General features: G+C 33.7%; 2 protein-coding genes across 2 annotated transcripts; one reads left to right on the top strand and one right to left on the bottom strand.

The window, feature by feature from the left end:
• Positions 1–1,652, top strand: LOC126754633 (putative nuclease HARBI1). The gene is made up of 5 exons (XM_050466751.1): positions 1–470; positions 521–812; positions 867–970; positions 1,040–1,187; positions 1,246–1,652. The coding sequence occupies exons 2-5, from the start codon at positions 578–580 to the stop codon at positions 1,266–1,268; spliced, it is 510 nt and encodes a 169-aa protein (XP_050322708.1). The 5' UTR covers positions 1–470; positions 521–577; the 3' UTR covers positions 1,269–1,652.
• Positions 1,653–3,973: 2,321 nt separating this feature from the next.
• LOC126754560 (E3 ubiquitin-protein ligase RNF25) lies at positions 3,974–7,462 on the bottom strand. Its single transcript, XM_050466648.1, has 4 exons — positions 7,300–7,462; positions 7,135–7,206; positions 6,224–7,061; positions 3,974–6,010 (listed from the first exon to the last, which is right to left on the bottom strand). The coding sequence occupies exons 1-4, from the start codon at positions 7,305–7,307 to the stop codon at positions 5,729–5,731; spliced, it is 1,200 nt and encodes a 399-aa protein (XP_050322605.1). The 5' UTR covers positions 7,308–7,462; the 3' UTR covers positions 3,974–5,728.
• Positions 7,463–11,049: the final 3,587 nt, after the last annotated feature.

The following is an 11,049-nucleotide window of genomic DNA, read 5'->3' as shown; positions in this document are numbered from 1 at the left end:
TGCCGATCCGTGCACGGATGTAACGATTCGACCCCTGCTTTTTAATATAATGAACACCATATTTGTGCGCTGTGGACACCGCAAAAATTTTACTTAAAAGTTATATTCAAAGGAGCAAGAGATTGTATCTATTCCTAATGTTCGAAACACTTCGCACGATCTCTTAATTGTATTTTAATATTGTAGTTGGTTTCGTCCAGTTTCAGGGGTCGAATCGTTTTTCACAATAGTTTTTAAATTCCACATTGCTTTGGATCGTATTTTTAGGTCAGAAGAGATGTGGAACTGTCAAAACCGTTGCAAAATATTCAATAAATTTGTTAGTTTAAATATGAAGTGGTTAAATGTCAGGATGGATCCGGCTTTGTTTTTTTTATTTGAGCTCTAGTGAGAGTGATGGGGATGAAAAAATAGTGCGGAGGCAACTAAGAGATCGGAGAAATCCTTTGGCACTGCCGAATACAGCGCAGGTATATAAAAAATAAATCTTGAAACCTCATTAACGAAGTTTTCTTTGCAGATTTTTAAAACGATTTCGTCTAACTAAAGAGGCTTTTGAATATGTCCTAAATAATATATGTTTGACGCAATCTGGCGTCAGAGCAGTGCCTCGAGTGCTACAATTAGCAACCACGCTTTCACATTTGGCAGTGACTATTTGATTGGGATTTGTCAAAGCACTGTTTCGAAGCTGACATCCCATGTGCTTAAAGAAATGGAAATGAAGTTGTGCCCACAGTTTATACGGTTTACACCAGAGGATTCCCTTACGTGTAAAGAGTGGTTTGTGCACCAATATAAAATTCCTGGAGGTAAATATACACTTTACTAAAATAGTAATATTACTAAATATAAAGAATTTTCAGTTATTGGGTGCGTTGATGGTACCCACATCGGCTTACAAAAATCCACAGTAAACGAGCACATGTACTTCAATAGAAAAGGCTCCCATAGTATCAACGCTATGATAGTAAGTTGCTATTATAATATATTTCTTGAATATACATATATGTATATTTGTTAAATTTTGTATTGTCAGATATGTGATCACACTTACAAAATTATGTCTATTAACTGTCAATACGGTGGTGCAGCCCACGACTCATTTGTTTGGAAACATTCGCACCAGAGAAGAGTTTTGGAAGAACGATTTCAGCACAACAGGAATGAAAATTCATGGCTTTTAGGTATACATATTTTCACTTTGTTCTTTTTACGATATTGATTTTATTAATATTTTAACAGGGGATTCTGGCTACCCACTGTAACCATGGTGCATAACTCCTTACAGAAACGCTTCGGATGGTTCAAATGAAGCTATGTTCAATGAAATTCATTCAAAGGCAAGATGTATCGTCGAACGAACTATCGGAATTTTAAAAGGACGCTGGAGAATTTTAGGATATGGCAAGAGAGGAAGGTACCATCCGACAAAAGTGGCAAGATTTGCTAACGTTTGTACAGCAATACACAACATCTGCATAAAATTTAAAATAAATTATGATCCTCAGAATTGCGATTCTGATCAAACAACGGATATCGACACCGGGGTACCGAACCGCCTCACCGCAATCGGCCAAACAATAAGAGATCAAATAAAGTACTATTTAATAAATTGAAGTTGAAAATGTCTATGTCTATACCCTAGTAAATATTTTTTTTCCTTCTAAACTGAAATACAAAAATTTGGTTCATATCAATTTTTTTTTTAATTTTTTAATGAGGTATTCCATTCATTGGTTTTTTATTTATGTTATTTATTACTAAAAATTATAAAAAACATAAAATTTAAAAAAAAATTGCTCAAATTTCCATAAATTTGTGTATTACGATTGGTAATTTGCGTTCGAATGACGGTTCGAACGAACGGATACGTTTATATACTCGCTCACGTATAAGCGCTACGATCATGTATGTCATAATACGAAATACAAACTTTTACGTGACGAGTGATACGTTCACGGATGTAACGATTCGACCCCAGGATTATACTCCACGAGCTCAATAAATTGTTCACCTGGATTTGTACATAATAACTGATTAAAATACTTTGAAATTATAAATATTAGTTCTTTTTATCCAATTTCTATTAATATTAGTGAAATAAGCGCTTACCAGGAAGGAAAGACTACTCTCTGTCTCTCTAGTAACTTTACCACTCTTAAGCAATGCGTTTCTTCATTTCCGCTAGTCCCTTTATTTCTGGTCGGGTACAGGGGCGGATCCACTGTTCCTCTCTCCGTAGTTCCAACCCCCGGCCCAAATAATTGCAATCCAATTCACTACACTAAAATTGATTGTTTCATCAATTTATCAATCGATTAAAATAATAATGATATATTAATTCTATATAGTAATTTATGTATGGAAGCCGAACAAGTTACAATGAATTCAATAATACATACCAATTGTAATACTGAACATTTTTTTTTTGTTTTTTAAGGCAGCTTTTCCACCAAAACTACTGAATTAGTTTTAATATTTAGAAGATTTCTTAAAATTCTGCTATTAATTATAATGTATTTTACATATGATCACAATATGAGAACAAAATTATTAAGAATTTGAATTAAAAGATTGATTATTTATTTTTCCATTTAAAACATTCAGATCGCTCACGGTGTGAATAGGAAACCTGCAGATCACCTTGAATTTAAATAATAAATAACACACTCAACTCGTGAGGAACGGGCACAACGCACTCAATAGTATGACCACACTTATTGCTTGATTTTTTATCTAAAGATTAAGCGATTGTTTCACTGTTTTAAATAACTTTTCTCTAACTCACCGGAGCTATAAACCTCCAGTTGTTTAGTTTTCCTGTGTAGGCTATTCGACATACATATTTCCCTTTATTTATATATAAAAATCGTTTGTTACAATATTAGAATATTATACATTTTTAGTCTTAATTTATTTAATTTCACTCACTTGATAAAATAGTACTTGCTCCGCTTCTCCGAGTCAACTGAAATGCTGACAAAAAATTTGCCAACCGGCAGCTGCGCTTGAGCATTGCGAAAATTTTGCATATGCCCTTTGCACAAAATAACAAAAGCAATAACTTTTCGCGTTTGATTTCATGCGCATACATTTTACAACATACAAGACCAACGGCCAGCAGGATGTAGTGAAACGTAGTCGACGAAATTTCAGACGTGCCAGAACACTGCAGTCCTCCTGATGTCTTCCTTTCAACACCTGTATTAGATTAGATTAGATTTATAAATCAGGAATGCACCGCGAACTTGGGTCTATTGTGCCCTCTCCTAATTCGGAAACATGGATTCAAGGGCCTTAATCCTACGTCTACAGACTGCTGTGCAGTCGATTAGCAGGTGTTCTGGTGTTTCAGGCTCACTGTCGCATAACACCATGGATTAAGAGGTGGTAGCTCTTGGTCGCCACACACATGCAGCTTCTGCCAGCCTCCATAAGAGATGCCAAGCAGCATCGCTCATGACGGCAACACGACAAGGTGCCTACCATTCGCAGAGACCTGTATAGTGAGACCAGCATGTTTCCGGTTAAGAAGCATAAAATACTCCTCTGCAAAGAGTTTCCAGACTGAATTCTACTCATAGTAGAGCCACCACTTTGTATACCTTATGAATCTCACTTATCTATAGAAACAGCACGTTTCCTGGCCCTACAGATTTTGATGACAACTAGTCTTGAGCCTTGCCACCGAAACTGGGATTACATAACCGTTACTTATTATCAATATCAATGAACAACACCTACACGGTGACTACTGATTCTGCAGAACTGTTAAACAATAAGATATAGTGAAATGATTTCAGCCTGATTATAATAATACACTTCAGTCAATTGGAAGGAGAGATTCCGCGACTCTCAAACAAAGTCTTAACGCACGAATCATATCTGGATAGGCTCTAAATCCTAAAGCAAGAGGCGATTTATACCATCAGAAAGAGCTGGCGTAACACCATGAAATAAATAATTCTGCTTTGGGAGATTCAATTTATTTATTAATATTAAGCGAGCTATTTATAATAATGACATTATAACAGCGTCTGCTTAAGAAACTGAATACATTTATACTTTTATTTAGGCTCTATCTTTGTAATACATTTAAAAATACATCTTACAAGATATTATATGTCTCTAGAACTTTTCGTTATATTTCTGTCGCTAGGATATAATTTACATAAACACAGGTAGAAAACAATTACCATTTACTAGTTATGACGAAGTTTTTAAACATATGGTTACCTTTAGTATAAATATGCACACACACATTTTAATTTCTTTTTAAAATATCCATACCATAAAACAACAATCGACGATTTCTTGACATAAGTTCATGTCTATATGTAATGAAAATGTAACAATTCATCAGAATTTTACTTATCTTTTTAAAAGTAAGAAGTAGATAAGTATATCTCATCATTCCCCTAAGATAGATGCATTTGTAATTGTTATGTTCGAGAAAGAAAGCATGGATAAATGAGAAGTAGTTCATTTTAAGATAATTTATGACCTTAAAATAATAATGTGGTTTGCAACTGAGAGACTTTTGATCCTAAACCTTCATTTTATTATACTAATTTAGATAATATTATGTTGTTTTAATTTTCTGTTTATTACACAAGTATTTATAAATCAAAAAATAAAACTATGGACAAATCAGAAAAAGAGGCGGTGAATACTATTGCAACAAAACATGAACTTTATACTATTTTTACTGTTTTCAAGTTGGTCCACTACTTAGACTTAACTCCAATGAGATGGATTCGTTCATTCTGTTGTTTTGATTTGTTCGAAATGAAATGTTTGTACAAATCAAAAGAACATGAATTATATTGTATCAATTAAGAAGGGATATTTTAAGATTTTTCGAATAAGTTCTTATAATATTGATAGTTTCTATTTATCAGCTCTTTGCGTTCAATATTACTAAGAATCTTGTATAGAATTTGTAAGAATGAATGTATTTAAAGAACATCCATGTCTTATCTATGTATGTAAATAAGTAGGTATTGTTTAATGAATAAACCCTCTCCTTCAAATCTTAAGGCTAACTTCATGGTTTGTAAAAGAAGTTTTAAAGATACATATATATTTTTTTTAATTTTGTGTCGGGAACACAAATTTTACTATCCAAATTGTCCTAATGGAATTCCATGGTTATCATGTTATTGATTTTGCTTTATCTTTCGGACAAACAATATTGATAATAACAGTGGAAGATATGTGGTTAGGTTAACTTTACCCAATTTTATTAAAATATTAATATTGTTATATTATAATATATAAAAAAATAATAATAATTCAAGTTGTAGTGTTTTACCCTAAATATTTGCACTTAGTTAGAACTAATATCTAATATGATTTTGTAAATGTATATTAAGTGTGCGTTAATGTAACTACTGTAAAACTTAAAGAAATTCCGTACTAATTCAAAAATTAATATCAAAGTTGCGCAATATAATAGTGAACTTCGCTTAACTCTATCAGTTATATACACAGAAAGTATATCGGTAAACAATCTTGAGATCAACTCAACCTCAATAGCATAGAAGATAAACCAAATCTCAGTTATATGTCAAACCTGCTGTGGTTAAGTATATAGAAGCTGTTTGCCAAATATGTCGGTACAACAAATACCAAACGCATTCTCATCGAACTGCTTACAACTTGCCGAATTATATTTAGAAATTTTAGATCCGCAATAATGCTTTATCTTAACTTGAACTAATCGTCACCTGCCATGGATATTGTTGGCCATCTGAGCCTTTGCCTGTTTACCACCAGTGGATGAAGATGCGTTTGCATTAGGCCCATCGTTTTCACTGCCTCGATCACGGTCTCGTTCCCGTTCACCGCGATAATGGTGGTGATGTTGTTGATGACGCCTACCACCTCGATAATGGCGGCGATTGTGATGATAATTGTTGTTAGTGGGTTCACTACTCATTCTATTTGTGTCATGCGCACCGGTTTCATAAGTTGTAGTGCCTGAAGATTTAGAACAAGTTGGTTCCTGCAAATTAGGATACTTTAATATCTCCTTAAGGTAAAACTAATTATATAAGTACTGATAATCATAACAATTTATTCACTTTCCTACTTAAGGTATCATTTTTGTGTTTCTTTGAATTGGCTTGTTTATCGAACTTTTTACACTTCCAGTGATATTTTAAGAATATAATTTTTAATTTATCTAATATTTCGAAATTTATTTGAGACATCTTACCCTTTGATCAGAAAACAATGATTTTGTAGAATTATTCTTACGCCCTCCAACGGCTCCACTTCCTTCAATGTTTAGCACATCTTTTTCTGCAGAAATGTTCTCCGTGTTACTTTTATCGTCAAATGTTTTTTTACTTTGCAATCGTATTCTTATCTCGTCCTCACTTTCGATTGATATCACTGTTCCACTTTCCGCATCTACGTCAATAATCCCCCCTTTATTTTTTTGCTTTAAAAATAAAGCCGACATGCGTTGTTGAAGATCCCGAAGTTCGTGTGTTAACTTGAATTCTGGGGCTTTTTCCAATTCCGATGGAGGCATGGCACAACGCAAACTATCCTCTTCATCTTTAATGGGCTCTCTGCATACGGGACATAGAGCTTGAAAAGGATCGACAGTTTTTTGGAGCCAACTTGGCAACTTGTCATATTCTTCTTTATACGTTCGTCGTAATGCATTTAAATGTCGTCCCAAACAATAACTATGTAAGTAATGAAAACATTCTGTGCGAGTAAATTCATCACCATCACTAAATCCATATAGACAAACAACGCATTGCCCACTGGGTAAGTTACTTCCAGTTAAATGCTCCCGAACCACTTCAATTAAATCAAACACTACCGGAAAGCCAACAGATTCTTCCAATTTTTCGTTACATGCATGTTTAATTTCTTCCAAACGTTCATCATCTAAGCCTCGTGGCCTTAATAGTTTGTAATGAGGACTTGTTTCAGGATAATCCGATGATGGGCTTACTTGAAGAGTCACACATATGTATTGTTCAGCTTCGTCTCCAACTTGGGGAAATACAGTAGTTTCAATAAGTTCTGGCAGACCGCTGAAAATGTATATTTATTTTGTTCAAGTTCGTAAATACATATAAAGTGTAAGAATAAAATTAAACTTAGTACCTTTCTGAATTTCTTGTTATTTTCACATCATCCATTAATATAGCTTCTAGAGATTCTACTTCATCTATTAACCTGAAAGTTATATTATATATAAAAAAAACTACTTCATACACTTTAATTACTTTCATTTCAATACACTTGCTGCTGAATTTTTTCTTTACTTACGCATCCATTTCAAACTTTTACTGACTTCTTTAGACTGAAAGAAGAGTCTTTTCACCAGCTTTCTTAACAAAATCGATACCAATCAAATCTATTATTTGAACGTGTACCCCTAAATTTACCGAAAAGAGATTATCTGAATTTAACCCCACAAAAGTGAAACAATGAAGTAGATTAACGGTGATGCCACAGTAATAAAAACTTTTTCGGTTATAGAACCCTGCAAATTCTAGTTAATAGTGCCCATACACGAGCACACAAGTGCGTTCGATCGGTATGAATTCGTTTGCCCATACACGACACACAAATCCATTTTGCGTTCGTTCTTCACAGAGTTAACATGTGCGACAGGCAAGCGGAACATTTCTTGGAATTTATTTCTAATGTAGTATTTTTATCTATTTCATTGTATTTCGTTAATAAGTTATTCCAACTTTTATTTTTCTTACACTATGTATATGTATGAGCGCTAAGGCAAAAAGCGAAAACTTTGAATCGTGATTTCTCGGTTTTTCATTTTTACGATTATTCCCAATTGGCGGGCAGGATAGAAAAAAAACTAAACGTCGTATGGAATTAGGGCAAAGTTTATTATCATTGGCATAAAATTATCTTATATTTAAATTAAAAAAAATATTAAGAAAAGTCAAGTTTTAACATATTTTTAAACAGCATAAAGTAAAATTCTTTTGATCAAAGCCACTATTTATTCAAATTTTAATAAAATTTTTTATTTTACATTTTTTTTTGGAGTTTTCTTAGTTTAACTAGAAGATAAATTAATCAAAAATATGAATCTCTTTGAATTTTTTGTTTCCGATAGAAATTGCGACCTGCATCCTGCCCGCCGTCCGAAAAATGTACATGCGAGATGCATCGGGTAATTGCTTCCCAAAGACAGAATATCAAAGATTTCGTATCCAAAAAATTTGTGAAAGATGTTCAAATATATAACTATAAAGCCTAGAGATTTCGCTTAAATCAATTATTTCTTTTCCTCCCAAAAAAATCCTCAAAAAAATCGATTTTTTGAAGCCTCGAAAGCAGGCTCTCCCCTTAACACTTGCCATTGTCCGCGATCTTCACTGTTCGGCGACACGAGAGAAATGAGATTTTGTGCGCCGACAACGCCATACACGATAAACATGCTCGCGCACCGATCGTAAAAAATCAAACATTTTCGCGAACATGGATCGGTACGCGAACAAGCCCATACACGATAAACCGCAAGCGCACACATACCGAACGAACGCACTTGTGTGCTCGTGTATGGGCGCTTTAAGGCTGTGTGCTAAACGGAAGAAGAAGAAAATTTTGAAAGTCAGAATTTTATAATAGAGGTATTCTCCCGCTCTTGCAAAACCCTTGCACGGTGCACGAATTGCAGATATTTCCTCTTGGTGCTCCGGCACAACAACAAACACACGCAGAAAACTATTTGAACTGGCTGTAAAATATGTCAGACCAAAACCCATTTTTATTTTCGTGCAATGACACGTAAAAAAATAATTGCAAGCCTGTGTTAGTTGTCATTTTACTTAAAATAGATTTTATGATTTCTATTTAAAATATAAAGATTTGTTACAGTTTTTTTGTTAAGAATGAATGCAGAAGGTGCGCCAATTCACAATAGCATTTACAATAAATTCACCGAATCAGCCGTTCATATATCACTAGATTCTGCAATGGGTGCTCTCGTGCTCTTGTATATTTCGGTATAGGATTTTTGCAATATGCAATCTTGAAAGAAGAAGAGAATTCCCCTAATATGTTAATACTGACTTGGCAACCCATCAGCGAGGTAAAATTTTAGATACTTATACCATGTTCAGACCGAAAATTGAAAAGATTAGATTATATTTAAGCATTTCATACCCCAACAGTGTTCTCACTGCCGTTAGAAAGATCAAAAAACAGCTGTTATTGGCATTCAAGAATTCACATCGCTTAATATTTATCAAAAGAGAAGATTGTCATATAGTATTTTGAAATAAAAAGACGGTTTTTTTAATATTTTCCATATAATAGAAATAATGGATGCATTTTTTCATTTGTTTAGTTGATTTTCAGATGAAATTAGATTCATTGCTTTAAACAAAATTTTTTTGTTTACATTTTTTTCCCTTTGTACCCTGCAAGACGGGTAGCTGTTAGCAAACGTGTAAGCGGCTTGTTATTGTTCACTTTTGCATTCGTTAAAATATTTGTTACTTTCGTTCAGAGAGTGGGAAAAAAGTAACACATAGCTATTTGATGTTCAATGGTTATCTCACTCTAACCAATGGCAAATATCGCATGCTGCCTTGTTCTAACAGAATACATGCATTTGTTAGCAAATCTCTTCACAGTATGTTACGGGTAACAAATTCTTTTGTTAGCGCATTGCTTACCTATGTGTTATGGATAACAAAAAGTATTTGTTACCCGAATATCTGTTAGTGTTATTATTTTCGTTATCAGTTTGTTACCTATAACATATAATTATGTTAGCAAGAACAAGCAGTAACAAGATTATCTGTTACCCATTTGTTACTTCTAGCAAATTCAATTATTTTAAATAAAATTCAGTTTTTTTATTATTTCGCTTTATTTAATAATAACATCAAAATAATCAAATATTTACTTAAACAAATAGCGAGCTCCACGTAATGCTCGTCCTCCAAGTCACCGGTGATGCGGCTAATTGAATGGTGCGTCTTTGTTATACGCATCCAAACGCTCCAAATGATTTCTGTAATATTAAAAATTTTAATTACACACACGACATTCAATTCACAATGCTTACCTTTTTCTCGTTGTTAATCTTTTTCGTTTACTCTATATAAAAGAAATTAATAACATTTATTTTTTTTTTTTTATTTTTTTTATTTTATAAAAGCTTACATAATAATACAATTATTATACAAACTTAAGAAAATACGCAGCACTAGCATCATGGGCTATCGGCCGACTGGTTATGTTATATGCGTCGAAGAAGGTCGCTGTCTTTCAAAAAGTTGTAGATTTTCGAAATGTTGTTGCTTGAGGGATCCATCAATAAAATTATTGGATCAGTATTATTGAAGTTTGACAGTCTATGAGTTTGAAGTGCTGGACAATGTTGCAGAAGATGCAATAGATTTAAATCTGAATCACAAAATGGGCATTGGTTGATCTGAGTGCCATTTAGTATGTGAGCGTGTGTGATAATGGAGTGGCCAATGCGAAGTCTGATATATGGAATGATATAATTAGATGAAAGCGATGACGGAAAGGATGGTTTGATACGATTTGAATTTATTTTAGAGTAGTGGTGTCTGTAATTCATCCAATCAAGCGCCAATTTAGTGGATCTTTGTTGAATAATAAGCCGTTTTATATCACTCTTAACAAACAAGGCAGATGTAGTTGTTGGAGTGATGCACACCTCCTTAGCCACCGAGTCCGCAAAAGTATTTCCAATGATTCCAGAGTGACCGGGTATCCACATTATTTTTAGTCTATGTGCTAACGAAAACAACAGCGATCTAATGCCAATAATGACGTCATTGTAGTTACTGCGGTTTTTTAAAGCTTGAAAACACGATAGACTATCTGTACAGATGATGAATTTACCAAGGTTTTGTTGGGCATACTGGACAGCTTTGAGAATACCCGTAGCTTCAGCGGTAAAAATTGAACAAAATGGAAATAATAAACCATACGATATTCTTTGTTGGTTATCATCAACTACAGCAAAAGATGTATGCGACGATTTGGAGCCATCAGTATATA

The sequence above is a fragment of the Bactrocera neohumeralis genome, chromosome 4 (genome assembly GCF_024586455.1).
Source record: "Bactrocera neohumeralis isolate Rockhampton chromosome 4, APGP_CSIRO_Bneo_wtdbg2-racon-allhic-juicebox.fasta_v2, whole genome shotgun sequence".
Classification (NCBI taxonomy): Eukaryota; Metazoa; Arthropoda; class Insecta; order Diptera; family Tephritidae; genus Bactrocera; species Bactrocera neohumeralis.
Note: the sequence above shows the minus strand (reverse complement) of the source record. Positions and strands in the feature narration are given on the sequence as shown.